A 25,380-nucleotide genomic window follows, 5' to 3' on the forward strand; every position below is an offset into this window, starting at 1 on the left:
AACTGCATGCAGGGCACAAGACAAACCACTAGGGACAAAAGGTGAAATAATTTGATACAGTAATGTAATCTGTAAGATTACAGTGTACTGTATGTATTGTGTTTTTTTCACTTTTTGAATTTGGCACCATGATCCGTCCCTGTGCGTCGCATCGCTTGCAGGGAACGGAGCTTGGCACTGTGATAAATCCGGCGGAGACATGGCTCGCACACACAGCGGGGAGACATTGCAGGATCCTGGGGACAGGGTAAGTAACTTTGCCTGGATCCTGCGATGCAATCCCGAGTGTGGCTCGGGGTTACCGCTTTTGGTACTAAAATTTCACCCCGAGCCATACTCGAGATTACCGCTAGGGAGGTTAAACAACTTACATATTCTGTAAAAAAAAAAATAAGCTCTCTTGCCACTTAAAGAGAAAAAGGTTTGACTTGTGAAGTAAGGCCTCTTGCACACCAAAGTAAAAAAAATGCTGAGTTGTTTACCGATCTGAAATTAGATGCATTTTTTCTATGGGACACAGCTAAGTAAAGATCAGGAATACAGCTTTGAGTACAGAGTAGTAAAACAAAAATAGAAAAGGTTTCATTTGAGTGCAGTAATTTAATCGCATATTCGTGTTTACTCAACTATAAGCATATTTACGTGAGTATAAATGAGTATATTACAATCCTGGCAACGAAGAAGAATTTTAGTCATCTATACGCTTACACACATGAATTCGGATACAGTCAAGTTATATTGCCACCTACAGAAGAACTGGACACTGTATAAAGATTACAATGTCCCCACGCATCTGATGAAGTCCATTGGGGGTAATGTATAAGGCGGAGGTGAGAGTGGTGACATCACATAAGGAAGGGTTTGCCAGTGGGAGGGATGTGATTACAGGTTCTGCTGCCATTACCAAAGGTACATTGGATGTTAAGCTGAGGAGTGTATACTGCAGAGGATTTTTTTAAAGCATGTTCATGTAAGTTTATTTTTTTATAAATATTAAAGCAGAAAGCACTATGATATGATATAAAACTACCTGGTGGTTAACCCATGAGGGGAACAAACTAGTATGACTTTGTATTGAGCTGGTGTGGGGAGAGTGTGCTAAATCTGGTGGATTAATCCCTGAGGGGAACAACTAAGACCAACCTGCTGTACAGTAAGCCCCCTATTCACAAATGAGTTCCGTTCTGGGAGCTTGTTCGTAAGTCTAACAAAGATCAGTGCTTACAGACAAAGGCTGCGAGCACTGATCAGTGTGTGTTCTGGCAGGGGGAGTCACAATACCACAGGTAGGGAGATCGCTGCACCAATATTGCTTGTGATGGCATAGCGATCTGTCAGTTTTTTTTTTTTTTCATTCAATCCGCTTGAACGAAAAAAACAAAAACTGTGCAAACACATGTTCGCATCTCTGAAATGTCACAACTCGAAGGTTCATATGTAATTTAAGAGGTCTATTGCCCCTTTCAAACGAGGCGGAATCTGTCCAAACGGATCCATCTGCTCAGCGGGGGGATCTCTCCGCTGATCAGGAGGATGGCAGGTCCATGTCCGCTCCGCTATGCAGAGCAGACACAGCCTGCTGTTCTCTATGGGGAGGTTGGATGGAAAAGGACTGCACGCCTGTTTCTATCCAATTGTCATCTGATCCTATCTGCCTGACGGATGGCAAACGTATCCCCAGCCATCTGTTTTTAGTGGATCGGATGCCGGTGGGTGTCAGCGGACACATGTCCGCTGAGATCGGCCACTTCTTAGAGAACAATGGGTGGTCCGATCGGGTCCGCTTGAAAAACGGACAGGAGGACCCGATCGGTCCACTGGTGCGAAAGGGGCCTAACTCTTAAGGTAATCGCACATCTGTTAGCACATATGGTTGAAGATATACACATTTAAAGTGTGAACTACACTGCGATGGATCTTTGGGGATATATGGTAAAGATTTTTCTATTGCTGATCAACATTGGGGTACTGACAGCCTCATTTCTTGAGGGCCTAATGCCAGGACAGTACAAATACCCCCCAAATAACTTTTTGGAATGTAGACACCCCACGATATTTAGTAAGAGGCATGGTGAGTTTTCTTGAAGTTTCATTTTTTTTGTCACAATTTTTTGGAAAACGAAGTTAAATAAACATTTTTTTAAACAATTTTTTTTTCTTTTCTACATACGGTCAACAGAGCAGTACAGTGTATATATATATATATATATATATATATATACACACACACTGGGACCCTTATTTTTTAATATCTTTATAAATGATATAAGGTCCGGGATTAAAAGTACCATTTCTGTCTTTGCAAATGACACTAAGCTATGCAGTGGAATAACTTTCTTACAGGAAGTCTTCAATTTACAAGCTGACCTCAATGCACTGTCTAATTGGGCAACTAAGTGGCAAATGAGGTTTAATGTTGATAAATGTAAAGTTATGCACGTGGGGGCTAAGAATATGCATGCATCATACATATTAGGGAGAGAACAACTGGAGGATTCAATGGTGGAGAAGGATCTGGGGGTTTTGGTAGATCATAAGCTCAATAATAGCATGCCAAGCTGCGCTTGCCAAATTCCAAAACGAGCAAAGTCCTTTCTTGTATTAAGAGAGGTATGGACTCCAGAGAGAGAGATATCATTTTGCCCCTCTACAAATCATTAGTAAGGCCTCATCTGGGATATGCAATTCTGTTTTGGGCACCAGCTCTCACGATACATAAAGCCATGAATCCAGCGCTGTCAGAGGTGATTTCACCACCACAGTTAAAAAAAAGAGCAAATATGCCGAAGCATGGGGGCAGGGGTGGAGGAGCGATGTGCTCCTAACATTAGGAGTGGATTGCCCCCATGCTACGGCATATATTTTTTAGGCACAGATCGCATTAAAAAATGTTTTTTTTTTTACTGTTTTATTGTATTTGCTTTGCAGGTATGGTATGTCTTACTGTTATACTGTAATGTTACTTTGTTTTATTGTTAACCAACATTTGCTTAGCAGGTACGCCATTCAGCTGCACCACTGATTTATTTATCTTAACAGCAACAGCGTTTGCTCCCATGATACTTAAATCAGCGACTCAAACGCTGTAGGAGGTGATTTCACCACCACAGTTAAAAAAAAAAAAAAAATAAAAAAAAAAAATGATGCGTGTATGCCAATCATTAGAAGTGGGTGGATGAAGGGCGGTATTCTAATGGTGGGCATACCCACCAATCAATCTCTTTTTCGTTCAGCCCACAGGCTGCATTAAAAAAAGAACATTACAATGTATGCCCAACAAGGACCAGCAACGTACTGATATGTTGCTGGACTTTGAGTGGTTATACCAGAATGATGCCTGCAGGTTTAGGCATCATCTTGGTATCATTCTTTTCAGCCAGCGGTCGGCTTTTATGTAAAAGCAATCCTAGTGGCTAATTAGCCTCTAGACTGCTTTTACAAGCAGTGGGAGGGAACCCCCCCCCACACCGTCTTCCATGGTTTTCTTGGGCTACCCTGTCCCAACAGGGAACCCGAGAATGCAGCCGATGGTTCCGCCAGCTGACCATAGATCTGATCTGAGATCAGAATGGCTCCAATCATCTCTATGGCCTAAGAAACCGGAAGCTATGAGCATTTCATGACGGTTTCGCCGGATATAAACAGCGCAATTGGCAAAGCATTTTATCACACCGATCTTGGTGTGGTCAGATGCTTTGAGGGCAGAGGAGAGGATCTAGGGTCTAATAGACCCCAATTTTTCAAAAAAGAGTACCTGTCACTAACTATTGCTATCATAGGGGATATTTACATACCCTGAGATAACAATAAAAATGATTATTAACCACTTGCCGCCCGCCATATAGCAGAATGATGGCGGCAAAGTGGTTTCAATATCCTGAGTGGGCGTCATATGACGTCCGCAGGATATTGAGCCGATGCGCGCCCCCGGGGGCGCGCATTGCGGCGATCAATGTTGCGGAGTGTCAGTCTGACACCCCTCAACACCGATCTAGGTAAAGAATCTCTGACGGAGACTCTTTACCACGTGATCAGTCCAATCACAGCTGATCACGATGTAAATAGGAAGAGCCGGTGATCGGCTTTTCCTCACTTGCATCTGACAGACGCGAGTAGAGGAGAGCCAATCGGCTGCTCTCCTGACAGTGGGGGTCTGTGCTGATTGTTTATCAGCACAGCCCCCCTCGGATCCTACCCAGGACCACCAGGGAAGCCGCCCAGGACCACCAGCCACACTGGACCACCAGGTATGCCCCCTAGACCCCCAGGAAAATACTAATCAGTGCAAAGGCAGCTGCCAATCAATGCCCACTCCAATGCCTACCACTGCCACCAGGGATCCCTATCAGTGCCGCGTATCAGTGCCGCGTATCAGTGCCGCGTATCAGTGCCACGTATCAGTGCCACGTATCAGTGCCACGTATCAGTGCCGCCTATCAGTGCCGCCTATCAGTGCCCATCAGTGCCACCCATAAGAACCCATCTTTGCAGCCCTTCAGTGCCCATCAGTACTGCATATCAGTTCCACCTATCAGTGCCGCCTACCAGTGCCCATCAGTGCCGCATATCAGTGCCCATCGTCAGTGCCCCTTAGTGCCCGCTCATTGGTACCACCTCATCGCTGCCGCCTTATCAGTGCCGCCTTATCAGCACCCATCAGTGAAAGAGAAAACATACTTATTTACAAAATTTTAACAGAAACAAAAGCAAAACTTTTATTTTTTTTCCAAATTTTCGGTCTTTTTTTATTTGTTTCGCAAAAAATAAAAACCGCAGAGGTGATCAAATACCACCAAAAGAAAGCTCTATTTGTGGGAACAAAATGATAAAAATTTAGTTTGGGTACAGTGTTGTATGACCACGCAATTGTCATTCAAACTGCGACAGCACTGAAAGCTGAAAATTGGTCTGGGCAGGAAGGTATCTAAGTGCCCGGTATTGAAGTGGTTAAAAAAAAAAAAAAAGAAAGAAAGGAACAGTTTAAAAATAAAATAAAAAAAGCAAAATAAATAATAAAAAAAAATAAAAAGCACTCCTGTCCCCCGTGCTTACACGCAAAGTCGAACACAAGCGTCGGTCTGGTGTCATATGTAAACAGTAATTGCACCATGCATGTGAAGTATCACCGCGAAGGTCAGATCAAGGGCAGTAATTTTAGCAGTAGACCTCCTCTGGAAATCTAAAGTGGTAACCTGTAAAGGCTTTTAAAAATGTATGTAGTTTGTCGCCGCTGCACGTTTGTGCGTAATTTTAAAGCACATCGTGTTTGGTATCCATGTACTCGGCATAAGATCATTTTCTTTATTTCATCAAACATTTGGGTAATATAGGGTGTTTTAGTGTGTTTTATCCAAGAAAAATGCGTTTGAAAAATCGCTGCACAAAAACTGTGAAAAGAAATTGCAACACCCACCATTTTAATCTGTAGGGCCTTGCAAAGAAAAATATTTTTTTTTTTTCATGTAAACAAAGTGTCAGAACGAGCTTTGTCTTCAAGTGGTTAGAAGAGTGGGTGATGTGTGACATAAGCTTCCAAATGTTGTGTATAAAATGCCAGGACATACATAGTTACATAGTTAATAAGGTTGAATAAAGACACCAGTCCATCCAGTTCAACCTGAGTGAGTGTGGGTGCGTATCTACAATTATCCCTATTTATTTAAGGTACCCATATAGCGCTGTCAATTTATGCAGCGCTCCACACATACAATGCACACTCACATTGGTCCCTACCCTCAAGGAGCCCACAATCCAAGGTCCCCAACTCACATTCATATACTAGGGCCAATTTTGGACAGAAGCCATTTAACCAGCATGTCTTTGGAGTGTGGGAGGAAACCAGAGTACCCGGAGGAAACCCACGCAGGCACAGAGAGAACATGCAAACTCCAGGCAGGTAGTGTCGTGGTTGGGATTTGAACCAGCGACCCTTTTTACTTCTAGTTGAGAGTGCTACCCACTACACCACTATACCGCCCATCACCACTGTACCGCCCAGGACAATTCCAGACCCCCCCAAATGACCCCTTTTTGGAAAGTAGACACCCCAAGCTATTTGCTGATAGGCATGTTGAGTCAATGGAATATTTTATATTTTGCCACACGTTGCAGGAAAATGACAATTTTTTCTTTTGTACAAAGTCTTCACTAAATGATATATTGCTTAAACATGCCATGGGCATATGTGAAATTACACCCCAAAATACATTCTGCTGCTTCTCCTCAGTACGGGGATACCACATGTGTGAGACTTTTTGGGAGCCTAGCCGTGTACAGGACCCCGAAAACTAAGCACCGCCTTCAGGCTTTCTAAGGGCGTAAAATGGTGATTTCACTTCCCCACTACCTATCACAGTTTTGGAGGCCATGAAATGTCAAGATAGCACAACCCCCCCCCCCCCAATGACCCCATTTTAGAAAGAAGACACTTCAAGCTATTTGCTGAGAAGCGTGTTGAGTCCATGGAATATTTAATATTTTGACACAAGTTTCGGGAACATTTTTTTTTACAGAAAGTTGACACCAAATGATATATTGCACAAACATGCCATGGGCATATGTGAAATTACACCCCAAAATACATTCTGTTGCTTCTCCCGAGTACGGGGATACCATATGTGTAAGACTTTTTGGGAGCCTAACCGCCTACAGGCCCCTGAAAACCAATCACCACCTTCAGGCTTTCTAAGGGCGTAATTTTTGGATTTCACTCCTCACTGCCTATCACAGTTTCGGAGGAACCCCCTAATGACCCCATTTTGGAAAGTAGACACCCCAAGCTATTTGCTGAGAGGCATGCTTTTGCAGATCTCGTTTTTTGTCACAAAGTTTTGAAAATTGAAAAAAGAAAAAAAAAAAAAAAATGGATTTTTTATAACAGCTTACCTGTAAAATCCTTTTCTTTTGATGTACATCACGGGACACAGAGCCTCAGTAATTACTGATGGGTTATATAGGGTATCACTAGGTGATTGGACACTGCCACACCCTAAACAAGAATTTCAACCCCCTATATAATCCCTCCCCTTACAGGGATACCTCAGTTTTGTAGCAAAGCAATATAAGTGTATTAGAAGAGGGGCGGGACCTGTGTCCCATGATGTACATCAAAAGAAAAGGATTTTACAGGTAAGCTGTTATAAAAAATCCTATTTTCTTTCTCGTACATCACGGGACACAGAGCCGCAGTAATTACTGATGGGACGTCCCAGAGCAATGCTATTTGAGGGGAGGGGACCACACAACGTATGGTGTAATCAGACCTGAGGACCTCGTACTGCTGCCTGCAGCACACTACGCCCAAAGGCGATATCCTCATGCCTTCCCACATCCACTTGATAAAATTTGGTGAATGTATGGACTGAAGACCAGGTTGCGGCCTTGCAGATTTGAGCCATAGAGGCCTGGTGATGCACCGCCCAAGAAGCACTAATAGCCCTTGTGGAGTGTGCCTTGATTTGAAAAGGTGGAATTTTCTGTTTCAAACCGTGCCTATCCTCTATTGGGACCTTCTGGCAGTACGAACAAAACATCCGTTTTGCGAATTCGAGCAGTTGCTTCCAGATAGGCCCTGACTGCTCTTACAGGAAACAGGGATCTGGAAAAAAGGAAGGCAGAACAATATCTTTTTTTCACTGTACACTGTGTATGCACACACATTTTGTATTAATTTACACATCTTTTATACAGCTTTGCACTTTTCTTTGGCGCAGTGGCGTAAGAGAGATTCAGGGGCGGTTTATTTGTATATCTCTTGCTACAGAACAATATCTTGGTTTAGATGAAAATCTGAAACCACTTTTGGTCGAAAGCTCGGATGAGGGCGCAATACCACTCTATCCTTGATTATGTTTAAATACGGCTCTTTACAGGAAAGAGCTGCTAATTCTGATACTCTTCTAGCAGAAGAAATGGCTACCAGAAAAATTAACTTTCTTGTCAACAACACCAAGGGAATTTGACGTATTGGTTCAAAAGGCTGTTTCTGTCAAACTGACAGAACCAAATTCAAGTGCCAGGGGTTTAGGGGAGCCTTAACCGGAGGATTAAGACGCAACACCCCCTGCATAAAGTTTTGGACCAAATAATATGAAGCAAGTGGCCGTTGAAATAATACTGATAAGGTCGAGACCTGGCCCTTGATGGTACTCAAGGCCAGCTTCATTTCTAATCCCATTTGTAGAAAGTCAAGAATTCTACCTATTACATATTTTCTGGGATGCCAACCCCTGGATTCACACCAGGATACATAAGCTTTCCAGACTCTATGATAAATCACTCTGGAAGCTGGCTTCCTTGCATTGATTAAGGTAGAGATCACAGGACCTGAAAGCCCACGACTCTTCAGAACATGGGTTTCAATAGCCAAACAGTCAAATTTAGCGTTTGTAAGGCAGGATGGAACACTGGACCTTGAGATAACAGGTCTGGAAGAGATGGTAGGGTCCACGGAGAACCCACTGTCATCCTCACTATTTCTGCATACCAAGCTCTCCTGGGCCAAGCTGGGGCCACTAGAAGTACCGACTTCTTTTCCTGCCTGATCCTGCAAAGGAGTCGTGGCAGTAGCAGAATAGGAGGGAATGCATAAATCAGTGAGAACCGATGCCACGGAATCACCAACGCATCTGTCCCCTATGCAAGAGGATCCTTTGTTCTTGCCAGAAACTTTTCGATTTTTTTGCTGAATCTGGATGCAAAGAGATCTACATCTGGAACCCCCCATCTTTGGCATATGGCCCAAAAGACGTTGGGGTGAAGAGACCATTCCCCTGGGACTAACCGCTGGTGACTCAAATAGTCCGCCTGCCAGTTCTCTATCCCCGGAAAACTGCCGATATGCATGGCACATACTTTTCTGCCCAGACTAAATCTGGTTCACTTCTTTCTGAGCTGCCCGACTCCTGGTGCCTCCTTGATGATTGATATAAGCCACTGCTGTGGCATTGTCGGACTGGATCCTGACAGGGCAACCCTGTAGCCTGAGAGTCTAGGCCTTTAGGGCTAGATATGCCGCACGGATCTCCAGAATGTTGATGGGTAAGGTCCTCTCGATTTTGAACCATTCCCCTTGGACCGCAGACTGTTCCAGAACTGCTCGCCAACCCGAAAGACTGGCATCCGTTGTTACCACTGTCCAGGTAACCGGTAAAAAGGATTTCCCTTTCTGCAGGCTTTCGGGTATCAACCACCAACTGAGGCTCTGACGCACTGCACGAGACAGGTGCATCGGAAAATCTAATGCCTGAACCTTCTTGTTCCAAGCAGACAGGATACTGTGTTGCAGCAGTCTTGAATGAAACTGAGCATAGGGAACTGCTTCGAATAAAGCCACCATCTTTCCCAGCAGGCTCATACAAAGATGGACAGAAGGACCCTTTTTGGTCCTGACTACCAGAATCAGCTCTCTCAAGGCAGTGATCTTTGCCTGAGGTAAAAATACCTTCTCTTGGCTTGTATCTATGACCAGGCCCAAATACTCTAGTCTTCTTACTGGTTTTAAAAGAAAGACTTTTCTAGGTTGAGAATCCAACCTAAATGTTCCAGGTAGTTGACTGTGGTCATCAAGTTCCCGCTCAAACAGGCTACCGACCGGTCTATCAAGAGCAGGTCGTCTAGGTATGCTATGACAGTTATACCCTGAGCCCTTAAACTGGCCAGAGGAGGAGCCAAGATCTTTGTAAACACTCGAGGTGCAGTGGCTAGCCCGAAAGGCAGGGCCACAAACTGAAAATGGCGTCCTTCTATTTCGAAGCGCAAGTACTTTTGATGAGCAGGAAAAATGGGTACATGCAGATACGCATCTCTGATGTCTATTGATGCCAGAAATTCTCCTCCCTGTAGGATGGAGACTACTGACCGGATTGATTCCATGCGAAAGGATCGAATCCTTAGGAATCGATTTAGATCCTTTAGATCCAGGATGGATCTGACATCTCCATTTGGTTTTTGAACCGTAAAAAGGTTGGAATAAAATCCCAATTCTTGATCTTTCGTGGGAACCACCGCGATGACTTTTTGCGACAATAGTCGCTCTAATGCTAGAAGGAGCGACTGCTTTTTCTCTGGATCTCTGGGGACACTTGATCTGAGGAAACGAGGAGAGGGGAATTCTTGGAACTCCAGTTTGTAACCTAGAGTTACCGTGGAGATTACCCATCTGTCCTGGAAATCCTCCTGCCAGAGCTCTGAGAACCGTAGCAGTCTTCCCCCCACCCGAGCGAGCGGGGGCACTCCTTCATAAAGTGGCTTTAGCGTCTTGTCTAGTAGGCTTCTTCCCCCAGGACTTCTTTTGTCCCTGGGGTCGACTCTGAAATGTATTTCTAGACCCTGATGGACGAGGCCGTTGCGACTGCCTGGAGGCTGATGCTCCTGGCACTGGGGAAAGAGGCCGTTTGAAAGAGGGACGCTTACTCCTTTTTTTAACAGGTAAGAGAGTGCTTTTCCCACTAGAGATCTTTTGGATATAATTGTCCAAATCCTCTCCAAACAGCCTTGCACCATGAAATGGAAATCCAGCAAGAAGCTTCTTACATGGTGCTTCGGCTGACCAATTTTTGAACCATAAGATTCTACGCATATGCACCAACCCAAGTGAAAGACGAGAGGTTTGGATGATAGAATCTCTGATGGCGTCAACAGCAAAACATAAGGCCGCTGGAAGGTTAGCCAACTCCTGGGCCTGCTGTTCAGGTAGAACTTTGAGGACCTGCTTAACATGGTCTCTTAAGTATCGACAGACTCCGATCGCTGCCACTGCAGGTTGAGCTACTGAACCTGCTAAGGAGAAAATATCTTTCAACAGGGATTCCATTTTTTTTATCAACGAGATCCCTGAACATCTGAGCATTGTCTACAGGACAAGTCAGACTTTTATTTACGGAGGAAATGGCGGCATCAACAGCCGGTATCCCCCACATCTTTATAAACTTTTCTTCCATAGGATAAAGTGTTGAAAACTTTTTAGGCGGAAAAAAACGTTTATCTGGGTGATCCCACTCAGAATAAATGAGCTTTTCCAGCAAATTATGAACAGGAAAAGCATGTGTTGTTTGAGGAGGCTTCAGTGACCCCAAAAAAGAAGAGGGTTCTTTAACTGACTCAGATACAGGTAATTTAAATGTGGAGCGGACCAATACAGCAAGGATCTACTAAGACCTTCTCATCTTGAGAAGCTGAAGAGGGCCCTTCTCCACTTGATTCCTCAGAGGAGGAATCATCAGTCCTATCCCGATCCTCTGAAAGGGATTCTTCTCCTTTTTCCCCAGAGTTCCTCTGCCAGAGGGTCCTGGGTAACAGAGGAAGACCTAGTGCGTTTTCTTTCACTGAGCGAAGATGCGATTAAGGCCATTAATCTTTCCTCTAGTCCATTAATGGTTGAGAAAAAAACCTCTTGCGTAATATATACGGGGCTGAAGTGCCAGAAGCAGATGCAGCCCCCGACCCCAACGGCTCTCCCTGGCCGGCCATCCCAGATCCTTCGGGGGGGAAGGCGCTGCAGAAGGGGGGTCCTCAGAGCCCAAGGGAGATCCCCTAGAGCCTCTTGTTTTTGGAGTATTTGTACCTCTTATACCCATAGTGCAAAGCAAACAAGGTGGAGGTATCACACAAATAAAACACCTTACATGCGACCATCAGCTCTTTGTCCCTCCATAGGCTGTGTGCACCTGAAAAAGTGTGCTTTTTATAGGCTGTGCAGCCGATGATGTGGGCGTCTAAGCACGCCGGACGTCGCGCTAACGCTCCACCCCCCCTCCTCTGACCACCCTGTCCCCCTCTTCGTTTTTTTCAAAAAACGTGTGCTTTCCTGCGCGAGCCGACCCTCCGGGACAAGCATACTACCGCCTTTCAGACCACAGCGCCCCCCCCCCCTAATCTTGGGGGGAATATCCCTGAGGAAGAGCCCCCCATCCCATCCTACCTGGAGCTCGGCTGGAGGAGCTGTGCAGCGTGAACACTGAGACAGACAATCAAGCATGTAAAGGTATGTGCTCTTGGCAGCCCCCAGTGGCGACAATAGGCATAGCATACATTTACTTAAAGGAGAAACCTACTAGAATTAAAAAATTCTGTGGAATCTCCCTTACCTTATCCAGCTGCAGGGCTCTGTTATACAGACCCAATCTTCACCTCTCACGGTGGGCTCCGTTTGGAAAACCTTCAGAGACTGGGGCCCCCTATGGATAGGGGAATCCACAGTTCTGGGCCTGTAAAGCACCCTGCCAAGAATAAGGCTAGAAAAACCAAATTCTGAAACGCGGGGTCCAGCTCTCTAAAAAGAGAAGCGTTACAGGTAAAACCTCGTTTCTTCGGACACGAGGCCCGGGTACCATCCAATTCGGCCTAGAAAGGACACCTTGAAATGGATCCGGTTAGCCTGGCTTGCCCCAGTATAGGATATAGGATATTCCCTTTGGAGCTCAGCACAGCACATCTTTACACGTGACCAACACCTAAGACACTGGCGAAAAAACTGAGGTATCCCTGTAAGGGGAGGGATTATATAGGGGGTTGAACTTCCTGTTTAGGGTGTGCCAGTGTCCAATCACCTAGTGATACCCTATATAACCCATCAGCAATTACTGAGGCTCTGTGTCCCGTGATGTACGAGAAAGAAACATTTTTTTTTTCTTTTCTTTCTTCATTTTCAAAAACAAATGAGAGCTGCAAAATACTCACCATGCCTGTTAGCAAATGCCCTGGGGTGTCTACTTTCCAAAATTGGGTCATTTGGGAGGGAGTTTGTGCTATCTGGACATTTTAGGGCCTCCGTAACTGTGATAGGTAGTGAGGAGTAAAATCACCTGAAGGCGGTGGATTGGTTTTTAGGGTCTTGTACACGGCTAGGCTCCCAAAAAGTCTTACACATGTGGTATCTCCATACTCAGGAGAAGCAGAAGAAGGTATTTTGGGGTGTAATTTCACATATGCCCATGGCATGTTTGAGCAATATATCATTTAGAGACAACTTTGTTCAAAACAAAAAAAAAAAAAAAAAAAAATTGTTTTCATTTTCCCGCAACGTGTGTCAAAATATAAAATATTCCATGGACTTAACATGCCTCTCAGCAAATTGCTTGGGGAGTCTACTTTCCAAAACTAGGTAATTTGGGGGGGGTTGTACTATCTTGGCATTTTATGGCCTTCAAAACTGTAATAGGTAGTGAGGAGTGAAATCAAAAATGTACGCCCTTAGAAGCCTGAAGGCGGTGCTTGGTTTTCAGGGTCCTGTATGCGACTAGGCTCCCAAAAAGTCTCACACGTGTGGTATCTCCATACTCAGGAGAAGCAGAAGGTATTTTGGGGTGTAATTTCACATATAACCATGGCATGTGTGAGTAATATATCATTTAGTGACAACTTTGTGTAATTTTTTACTTTTTTTGGGTCATTTTTCAATCACTTGTGACAAAAAAATAAAATATTCAATGGGCTTAACATGCCTCAGCAATTTCCTTGGGGTGTCTACTTTCCAAAATGGGCTCATTTGGGGGGGTTTGTACTGCCCTGCCATTTTAGCACCTCAAGAAATGAGATAGGCAGTCAAACTAAAAGCTGCATAAATTCCAGAAAATGTACCCTAGTTTGTAGACACTATAACTTTTGCGCAAACCAATAAATATACGCTTATTGACATTTTTTTTTTACCAAAGACATGTGGCTGAATACATTTTTGCCTAAATGTATAACTAAATTTGAATTTATTGGATTTTTCTTATAGCGTGGAAAATATATATTTTTTTTAATTTTTGGTCTTTTTCCGTTTATATCGCAAAAAATAAAAAGTGCAGAGGCAATCAAATACCATTAAAAGAAAGCTCTATTTGGGGGGGGGGGGGGGGGGGGGGATGCAAATTTTGTTTGGTTTCAACATTGCATGACTGCGCAATTACCAGTTAAAGCAGCGCAGTGCCAAATTGTAAAAAGTGCTCTGGTCAGCAGCCTAATCTTCCGGGGCTGAAGTGGTTAGGAATGCCCACAGTTTTACTTTTACATGAATGTGATCCAGCCTGTTCCGTGGGGCATGCAGCACAGTGTCGCTATGCTTTCACGTGATCACAAGGTCATTAAATAACAACTGAGTGGCCCACAGCTATCACATGGTACCTGGGCAAATCACAGCACCCTGTACCATGTGATTAGCTGTAGCCACGTATCACTAGCAATCACAGCTGTCAAAAATCGAACCCATTCATGACAGTTCAAAACATTGCTGTTACAGTGATAATCACAGTAACAGCAATCAAATTGTAAAATAAAAAAAAAAAAAAAAAAAAAAAAAAAAAATTTTACAAAAAATTGTGACAACAAAAAAAAACAAAACAAAACTCATCTTCTATTAAATACCTTGGACTGTCTACTTTCCAAAAAGAAGTAATGCCCACCACATATATACTGCGGCAAAGCAGCCCAGCTGCGCAAAATCACGTACCTGTACATAATTTTGTGCACGCAGTGTAGCGTGCACAGCTGGCGGAGCACCGCTCCCGCTATGATTGGACACAGCAGAAGCCAATCAGTGGGTCCAGCGGCCATCGCGACCTGCCGATCGTTCAGTGGAGAGATGGAGCAGCGGTCTACCTATGTAAACAAGGCAAACCGCTGATCTGTCAGGGAGCAAAAGAGATCTTGTGTTTCGCTGAAACATGGATCTCTTTTCCTCCAGGGTATCCATCCCCCACCCCGTTAGAAAGCACCTCCCTTGGACACACTTAACCCTTTGATCGCCCCTGGTGTTAACCTCTTCCCTGCCAGTGCCATTTATACAGTGATCAGTGCATTTTTTTTTTTTTAGCACTGATCACTGTATTGGTGTTACTGGTCCCCAAAAAAGTTTCACTTAGTGTACAATTAGTCTGCCGCAAAATCTCTGATCACCACCATTACTAGTATAAAAATAAATACAAATGCCATAAATCTATCGCATAGTTTGTAGACGCGATAACTTTTGTGCAAATCAATCAATATATGCTTATTGGGATTTTTATTATCAAAATATGTAGCATATACATATTGGTCTAAACTGATCAAGAAATATGACTTTTTACATTTTTATTATTGGGAATGTTTTATAGCAGAAAGTAAAAAATATATATTTTTTTATTCAAAATTGTCACTCTTTTTTTGCTTACAGCGCAAAAATAAAAACGGCAGAGTTGATCAAATACCACCAAATAAAAGCTCTATTTGTGGGAAAAAAAGGACATACATTTTATTTGAGTAAAGCGTTGCACAACCGCGCAATTGTCAGCTAAAGCTATGTAGTGCCGTAATGCAAAAAATGGCCTGGTCATAAAGTGGGTAAAACCTTCCGGAGCAAAAGTGGTTTAAAAAAACCCAGAACACTTTAACCACTTCAGCCCCTGAAGATTTGGCTGCTCAATGACCAGGCCATTTTTTGCAATACGGCACTGCGTCGCTTTAACTGACAATTGCGCGGTCATGCGACGCTGTACCCAAACAAAATTGATGTCCTTTTTTTCCCCACAAATAGAGCTTTCCTTTGGTGGTATTTGATCACCTCTGCGGTTTTTATTTTTTGCGCTATAAACAAAAGAAGACCGAAAATTTAAAAAAACAAACCGCATCTTTTATTTTTTGCTATAATAAATAATCCCAAATTAAAAAAAAAAAAAAAGCAGGATTTTTAAAAGAGCTTACCTGTAAAATCCTTTTCTTTGAAGTACATCAGGGGACACAGAGCCATAGTAGTTACTACGTGGGTTATAGGCCACCTTTAGGTGATGGACACTGGCACGCCCTAAGACAAGAAGTGCACTCCCTATATAACCCCTCCCACTACTGGGAGTAGCTCAGTTTTGTAGCCAAGCAATACACGTGTATACCAAGAAGGGAGGGACCTCTGTGTCCCCTGATGTACTTCAAAGAAAAGGAATTTACAGGTAAGCTGTTTTAAAAATCCTGTTTTCTTTTCATACATCAGGGGACACAGAGCCATAGTAGTTACTATGTGGGATGTCCCATAGCAATGGCAACTGAAGGGAGGGAGACACAACAAAAAAGGTAGGGCATTAAGAGGCTAGAGGACTTATACTGCAGCCTGCAGTACACTACGCCCAAAGGCAATATCCTCGTGACCTTTAACATCGATTTGATAGAATCTGGTAAATGTATGGACTGAAGACTAAGTCGCGGCCTTGCAGATCTGAGCCATAGAGGCCTGGTGATGCACCGCCCAAGAGGCACTAACAGCCCTGGTGGAGTGCGCTTTGACATGAAAAGGAGGAATTTTCTTCTTTAGACCATAAGCTTGAACAAGCACTTGACGAATCCATTTGGAAATAGTAGATTTCGATGCTGCTTGTCCTCTTTTAGGACCTTCTGGCAGTACAAACAAAACATCTGTTTTGCGAACCTGAGCAGTCTCCTTTAAATAGACCTTGACCACTCTTACTACATCAAGGGACTGTAGTGCCTTCTCTTCCCTAGATCGAGGCTCTGGGAAGAAAGAAGGCAGAATAATATCCTGGTTCAAATGAAAACCTGTCACCACCTTCGGTAGGAATTCAGATACTCTTCTGGCAGAGGATATGGCAACCAAAAAGACTATTTTTCTTGTCAAAAGAACTAAGGGAATTTCCCGTATAGGCTCAAAAGGCTGATTCTGTAAACCCGACAAGACTAAATTCAAATCCCAAGGATTTAGAGGTGCCCTGACAGGAGGATTAATTCGTGTTACCCCCTGAAAAAAATTATGCACCAGAGAGTGAGAAGCAAGAGGCCATTGAAAAAATACTGATAAGGCCGAGACCTGGCCCTTGATAGTACTCAAGGCTAGCTTCATTTCCAAATCCCATTTGCAGGAATTCAAGGATCCTACCTATGACATACTTCCTGGGGTGCCAACCCCTGGATCCACACCAGGAAACATATGCCTTCCAGACTCTATAGTAAATGACTCTGGAGGCTGGCTTCCTAGCATTAACCAAAGTAGACACTACTGAAGGGAATAACCCAGGATCCTTTAAAATGTGGGTTTCAATAGCCAAACCGTTAAATTTAGCGTTTGTAAGGAATACCGGACCTTGAGCGAGAAGGTCTGGCCACAATGGCAGGGTCCAAGGGACTCCTACTGCCATCTTTATGATCTCGGCAAACCAAGATCTTCTGGGCCACCAGAATCACCTCTTTCCGTTCCTGCTTGATCCTGCGGAGAAGGCGCGGAAGTAGCAGAACTGGAGGAAACATAGATCAGTGAAAACCAATCCCGTGGGAAGACCAAGGCTTCTGTTCCGCACGCTAGCGGATCCTTCGTCCTTGACACAAAGTTGTCGACTTAGTTGTTGAATCTGGACGCAAACAGATCCACGTCCGGAATACCCCATCTTTGACATATCAACAGGAAGATGTCGGGGTGAAGGGACCATTCTCCCGGAAACAATTGTTGGCGACTCAAGTAGTCCGCCTGCCAATTTTCTATCCCTGGAATGAAAATCGCTGATAGTCAAGGAAAGTTGCTTTCTGCCCAAGCTAGAACATGATTCACCTCTTTTTGGGCTGCACGACTTCTCGTGCCCCCCTGGTGATTGATGTAGGCCACAGCCGTGGCATTGTCGGATTGAATCCTGACAGGACAATTCCGCAGCCTGAGCGGCCAGGATTCTAGGGCCAGACATACTGCCCAAATCTCTAGAACGTTGATGGACAGGGTCCTTTCTGACTTGGACCATTTCCCCTGGACAGAAGCTTCTTCCAGGACTGCTCCCCAACCTAGAAGGCTGGCATCCGTTGTTACCACTTTCCAGGATACTGGTAAAAAGGATTTCCCCTTTAGGAGGTTGCTGGATATCAACCACCAATTGAGGCTCAGACGTACCTCGGGGGATAAGGATAAGTGCATTGGAAAGTCTAAAGCCTGAACCTTCTTGTTCCAGGCCGACAGAATGGTGTTTTGTAGCAGTCTTGAAAGAAACTGTTCATAAGGGACGGCCTCGAAGGAGGCCACCATCTTCCCTAACAATTTCATGCACAGCCGAATGGAAGGATTTCTCTTTGCTTTGACAAGTTAAATCAGTTCTTTTATGGAGCCAATTCTTGCCCGGGGTAGGAATACCTTCTTTTGTACGGTATCTATGACCAGCCCCAAGTACTGTAATCTCCTTGATGGTTTTAAGGAGGACTTTTCTAGGTTGAGTATCCAACCTAGGAATTCCAAGTAGCTTACAGCTGAGATTAAACTTTGGTTTAGACCAGAGACTGATTTATCTACTAAAAGCAGATCGTCTAAATAGGCTAGGACAGTTATGCCCTGAGCCCTTAACCTGGCTAAGGGAGGTGCCAGGATCTTTGTACACACACGCGGTGCAGTGGCTAGACTGAATGACAGAAACTTGGCCACAAACTGAAAATGACGATTTTCTACCTCGAATTGTAGAAATTTCTGATGAGCGGGAAATATCGGCACGTGGAGATATGCATCCTTGATATCGATCAATGCCAAAAACTCTCCTCCTTGCAAAGTGGAAACAACCGATCGGATTGACTCCATGTGAAAGGACCGGATATTTCAGTGCCGGTTCAGATCTTTGAGCTCTAGAATGGGTCTTACCTCCCCGTTTGGTTTTGGAACCGTGAAAAGGTTTGAATAAAACCCTGAACCCTGTTCCTCTAAGGGAACCTCTGATATCACCTCCTGGCATAAGAGATGATCCAGAGCTAGAAAGAGAGACTTCCTTTTCTCTGGATCTCTGGGAACATTTGATTTTAGAAAACGAGGAGACGGGAATTTGTAACCTAGAGAAACTGAGGAAGCCACCCATCTGTCTTGACATTGTTTCTGCCAGATCTCTGAAAATTGCAGAAGCCTTCCCCCCACCTGAGCGAGCGGGGGCTTCATAAGGAGGCTTTAGAATTTTGTTTTGCGGGCTTTCTGCCCCAAGTCCTCTTTTGGCCCTGGGACTGTCCCTGAGGTCTACCTCTTGAGCTTGACGGTGGAGGCCATCGAGACTGTCTAAAGGCAGATGCTCCTGGTACTGGAGAGGAAGCACGCTTAAAGGAGAAGTGTTTAAACTTCTTCTTTACTGGTAAAAGAGAACTTTTCCCATTAGAGATCCTTTGGATATATTTATCTAGATTGTCTCCAAATAACTGTTCACCATGAAAAGGGAAACTGGCCAAGAGCTTTTTACATGGTGGTTCAGCTGACCAATTCTTCAGCCACAGGACTCGGCGTGTATGTACTAGTCCTAGCATAAGCCGTGAGGCTTGAATGATAGAATCTTTTATAGCATCCACCATAAAACATAGTGCATCTGATACACCAGCCCATTGCTGGGCCTGCTGATCATGAAGAATCTTAAGTATCTCTACAAACTGATCCTTTATGGACTGAGATACACCAATTGCTGCAAGAACCGACTGCGCTACTGAACTTGTCAGAGACATGTTGTTCTTAAAAAGAAATTGCAACTTTTTATCTGTTGGATCCTTTAACATCTGCGCATTGTCTACCGGACAAGTGAGATTTTTATTCACCGAGGCGATTGCAGCATCAATTGCTGGAACCCCCCATTTCCTATAGAATTCTTCCTCCATAGGATACAGTATAGAAAACTAATTTGGAGGAAAAAACTGCTTATCGGGGTGTTCCCATTCCGAATATATCAGCTTTTTTAGCCATGAATGGATAGGAAAAGCATCCCCAGATGGGGGAGGCTTTAGTGATCCCAAACCAGAGGTGGGCTCATCAATAGACAATAGATAGATTTATGGCATTTTTATTATTATTATTATTTTTTTTTTTACTAGTAATGGCAGTGATCAGCGATTTTTTTTATCGGGACTGCGATATTGTGCTGGACACATTTTTGGGACCAGTGACAATTATACAGCGATCAGTGCTATAAAAATGCACTGATTACTGTATAATTGTAACTGGCAGGGGAGGGGTTAACACTAGGGGACGATCAAGGGGTTAATTGTGTTCCCTAGTGTGTGTTCTAACTGTGGGGGGGGAGTGAGACTGACTAGGAGGAGACAGAGATCGGTGTTCATACATGGTATGAACACACGATCTGTCTCTTCTCCCCTGAGAGAACAGATTCTCGCTTTGTCACGAGCGATCGCGGGTACCCAGCGGTCATTGCACTAGGCTCTCGCATCGGCTCCGGCGGCGAGCCGCGCCCCCTAGTGGCCAAAAGGTGAAGCAATGTGAGGTAATGTCTTTTGCCCAGGGGAGCCAACCTGCCGCAGTACAACTGCGGCGGCTGGTCAGGGAGGGGTTAAAAAAAAAAAAAAAAAATACCCAGAACTATTTTCAATAAAAGGAATACAAATAAAAATATCAAACTTCTAATCTATCTGATTTTAAATAAGGAGATACAGGCTTCTAAACATATACTGTACATCCAATTTACATTTTCATTAACCCAGGGTTAGCATCTGGGAACATGGTACAATGTAGGGACAGTGGGTACAGTTCATAAGGGGCTCATATTCCATCATTTACCATCAGACTTACCCTTGCTTCGTGGCTGTGGTTCTTCCAGAGGCCTTTAATCATGCCCTCTTTGGGACTGCTGTGAAATGATTCGAGGGTATACGGTATGTTCAAGATTTCAAACTCTGACAGGTAAATGCAGCACTTCAGATAATACCTTAAGAGAATTTAATAGAAAAGTGATTAAAGAATACAAAAAAATAAACTCCTACTTGCAAGTCAGAGTACTACAGTGGGTATAGAAAAGAATCACCCCCCCTTTAAAATGATCGCATTTTGTTGCTTTGCAGCCAAAATGAAGACAGATGCAGTTTTTATTTTTAGCTGTGCAACTTATAACATCCAAGTGAAAGATATAACACCAGAAAAAAAAAATAAAAAACAAACACTGAGTTGGAAAAAGTATTACCCCCCTTATGTCAGTATTTTGTTGGACCACATTTTTCTTTAATTACAGCCTGTAGTCTGTTGGGCTATGTCTCTACTAACTTTGCACATCTAGACTGCAATATTTGCCCATTCTTCTTTACAGAACTGCTCAAGTTCAGTTAAATTTGATGGTGACCGTTTGTGGACTGCAGTCTTCAAGTCATTCCACAGATTTTCAATGGGGTTTAAGTCTTAGCTCTGACTAAGCCACGCAAGGACATTCAGCGTTTTCTCCTTCAACCACTGTGTGGTCATTGTGGCTGTGTGCTTTCGGTCATTGTCATGTTGAAAGGTAAACATTCTTCCCATTGACAACTTTCTGGCAGAGGGCAGCAGAATTTTTCATGGTATTTTGCCCCATCTATCCTGACAAGTGTTCCAGTCCCTGCTGCAGAGAAACTTCCCCATAACAGGATATTACCACCTCCATGCTTTACTGTAGGAATGGTGTTATTTGGATGGTAAGCTGTACTGGATTTCTGCTATATATATATCGTTTGGTGTTGAGGCCAAATAATTCAGTTTTAGTCTCATCTTGGTGATCTTTTCCAACTCAGTGATTCTGTTTTTGATTTTTTTTTTTTTTTTTTTTCTGACATGTTGGTTTTCTGACACATTTTTCACTTGTTATAAATTGCACTAGTAAATACAGAAAGTATAATATGTGATTATTTTAAAGGGGGAGGGTGATTATTTTCTATACCCACTGTATAAGTTTAGATCTATGTACTGTAGGATGATCCCAAATATATTAACAGAAAACCTGTAATGACAAATACTGATATAAAAACAGATAATGACTCCTGCGCACAAGTGGTCGACCCAATATAAAGGGGATACACTGGTATATGGTATCCTTTGTCCATATGGACGCCTGTATGTAGGTCGTACCTCCCGCCCCATGAGAGTGCGTATTGGCGAACACAAATGTGACATCACAAATACACGTGTCAAATATCCAGTCCCTCGGCACTTTCAGGAAGCCCATCATGGTGATCCATCAGGCATGAAAGTGTTCGGGATTGAATCCATTGGAGGCAGCCTCGATAGGGGTAGGAGACACCAAAGGCTCTGCAAACGCGAAGCCTATTGGATCTTCACCCTTGGGGCCTAAATGAAGACCCTGAGGTTCACAAAATCACGTGACCCCATAGCATTTACCCACGGCGCTTCAATATGCCACTGCCACTTCATCCACATATACACATCTTTCTGTCCTTCCTACTTCTGGTCCTAGGTCGACTTTCGATTGTTGCATTCGAATATATTTTTCCAGGTTTATTTGGTGTATCATATTTCACATTTCCCCCAGTGACCTATGGTTAATCAAATCTACACTGAACTATCATTATGTGGTTATGTTGTTATTGTGGTACCATTGTTGATATGTTTAGCATATATGATATAGGCATCTCCTTTGTATTTTAATGACAAGTATGTCACGTCACACATGTTGCACACAGTAATGAGGAAGGGACCATCTGGCTTTTACCTGGAAAATATTATATTATAAATTAAAAATAAAAAACATATATATATATATTTACTATACATCCCTTTCCTTCCCCCCACCCTCCGTTGTGGGGTATATGATGACTACAATGGGCACATTAGCACTAAGTAGTCACTATGCCAGTTACTGGTCGTGCCACATGTGTCCACTCCTTCAGTACCATCCCGGTGTATCCAATCATCTCTCTTTTTTATTTATTAAGAACATTTTAATTCTTACCTGTTACACAATTTGTTTTATAATAACAATTTTTTATAATAACTTATTATTTAACCATTTTTAAACATTCATACATTCTGGTTTGGCCTGGATTAGTCCTTCATCTATATAATAATCTTTCTTGGCTGCCTCGGGTGCCACATGGTATACAGCGATGTGGGCGCTCACGTAATGTGCAGATGGGCATATGGGTTGTGCATTCTGTAATATTGTGAATATGTCTCCATATACATATATATGTACTACTAGTACCGCTGACAGTCCTAATTGCTATTTAGCATAACACTATACATGCTGTATATTACCCACTGGTCACCATTGACTTTTGGCAAACATGTGTGACATAGATATATATGTGTGTGTTCACTGCTTGTCAGTGTACAGCAGCCCCTGTGACTCAGTGTGTGACGGCCGCTCTGTGCATTGCTTCCGTGTTGTCACTTGCGGGGCGGGTCCGTGGTTTGCACTGTGCTGGCCTCGCCCCCTCGAACGTCTGCCTCTACTAGTATGGCGCCGCGCTATCCCCTGCCGTTTACGTCATCGGTATGCGGCAGGGGGCACAGAGGAAATGACGCGCACCGCTCCTTCCTCTTGTCTGGAACGCAAACGCACTGGCGTGCGTTCCAACACTGATTATACATCCAGAAAAGACCGGCGAGCCGCTATCCTATACACACTGCAGCTACAAAGTGATCAGGGTGCACTTAACATCTAAGGTACAGTGTCCATCTCTTTATGTATAAGTTTATAAGTTTATTAACATGACATTTCCCTTCCTGCCAAACAGATGCATCCATCCCATGCCACTCTGCACCGTTTTGCGCCCATTTCTCTCTCGCTATATATACATACATGTGTGTGTACACATGCACACATCTATCATTGCTGATCATGTACCCCTATGGCTAGCCCCTGCTGGGTTTTAACTGTATTACAATACAGCGACACTCATCAGTTTTTTCACTTTACTATATCTACTAATGAATCTTTTCATCAATTTATTTATCAATTTATTTATTTATTCATATATTTTTATATATATTTTTTAATTAAATAAATCATGATGGGCAATCCAATTGTACAGGCAAAGAGTGTAGGAGGGAGGATCTCCCAGAAAGGGAGGAGCCCTATGTGCCCTGCCCCCTCCACTGATTGTGCCGGTTTGGCATTCACACTATATATACAGGGCCTACTGAAGGAGCGTTCACTGCTGAGCTCTGATGAAGAAGGGATGAGCCCTTCGAAACGCGTAAGCGAGCAGTGTTATATATTCCTCGGAAACACCTTTGGAAGGCTTCGTTCATCATTTATACCACTTATTGCAAGTTGATGTCCAAGGTTTATGGCACATGATTCTTTACTGCTTGTGAGTAATTTCCTTTATCATTTTACTTAATAAATGTTTTACAAAAGATAATGCACATGGCTGGTGCGCCCTTCTCTCTTTTTATGACAAATACTGAGGCTGTCGACGTTGACCTGCTTCTGAAAACGCTAAATCCCTGGTTTGTAATACATTCTGAGGCACTGCTACTTGTTTGATGTCAGTGAAACAAATTGCTCTGGGGTCACTAGATCAGTATGACAGGCAGGGAACGAGTATAGAACAGAAGAGATTTGCAATTGCAGCTGCAATACATTCTCAAGGTAGGGAACCCCACACCGTGTTTTTTTTTTTTTTTTTTTATTTTTTTTTTTGGTGTGGGATTCCCACACCAAATCCATTACAGCTTATCATCCAAATAACACTACACCTACAGTAAAGCATGGAGCTGGTAATATCCTGTTATGGGGGCATTTCTCTGCAGCAGGGACTGGTTCGTTCTGCCCCCTCCAAAGCACCTTGTCCCCATGTTGATGGGGACAAGGGCCTCTTCCCGACAACTCTGGGCTGTGGGTGTCTGCAGGCAGGGGGCTTATTCAGAATCTGAAAGCACTTTTTAACCAGGGGGCCCCCAGATCCCCCCTCCCCATGTGAATGAGTATGGGGTATGCTGGGTCAGTGATGTCACAAGGGGACGGTGCCACCAGGTAACAACTAGATGGCCTTGTCCCTGCAGTCGATGGTTAGCCTTCCTCGCAGGTGGAGTTTTCTTTTTTTTTCAATCTGGCGGCGGGCGTCTTGATTGACGGTGGATTACATCAGGGGACTTTATTTATTTTTAATAAAGGATCATCAAAAAGTGTGTCTGTTTTTATTTCTATTTGACACTTTTCTTTTTTTAGGTCCCCCTTGATAAAGGGGGCTTCCAGATTCCAATAAGCCCAGGGTTGTGGGGAAGAGGCCCTCGTCCCCATCAACATGGGGGACAAGGTGCTTTGAGGTGGAGGGCATGTGGCCTGGTATCGTTGGGGGCGGGGGGGAATGAGCAAATGGTTAGGGGGGACACTTACTTGTCCACCACAGGGCATAAAATGCACTGTGCATTGTGGGGCGCTCGGCAGGCGAACATCCCGCCGAGCGCCACACAAATTCGGGTGTTCACCGAACGGGTGAACAGGTGATGTTCTGGGCGGACTCTTGCTTGGCTCAAACTGTTCGCCCAACTCACAAGCTGTATTAGCTCAGTTTTATTTCCAGAGAAATCATAGGAGTAATAGTAAAATAGCAGCTGCAACTTGAAAAGTATTTATTAAAATCCCATCTAAATACAACACAATACCAAAAGGTACAGTCTGAGGCCACAATCAATCAGAACAAGCTCTTAGTATTGAAATACAACAATTTCTTAAAATGTAGACAATCACAGAAGATAAAATA

General features: G+C 43.7%; 1 protein-coding gene across 1 annotated transcript in view; it reads right to left on the reverse strand.

Moving 5' to 3' along the window:
- KNTC1 (kinetochore associated 1) overlaps window positions 1–25,380 on the reverse strand; it is a 521,537-nt gene that overhangs the window by 117,857 nt on the left and 378,300 nt on the right. The window contains exon 55 of the mRNA XM_073627545.1: window positions 20,480–20,615. Coding sequence (XP_073483646.1) covers window positions 20,480–20,615 — 136 coding nt within the window. The remainder of the gene's footprint in view (window positions 1–20,479; window positions 20,616–25,380) is intronic.

The sequence above is a fragment of the Aquarana catesbeiana genome, linkage group LG01 (genome assembly GCF_042186555.1).
Source record: "Aquarana catesbeiana isolate 2022-GZ linkage group LG01, ASM4218655v1, whole genome shotgun sequence".
Classification (NCBI taxonomy): Eukaryota; Metazoa; Chordata; class Amphibia; order Anura; family Ranidae; genus Aquarana; species Aquarana catesbeiana.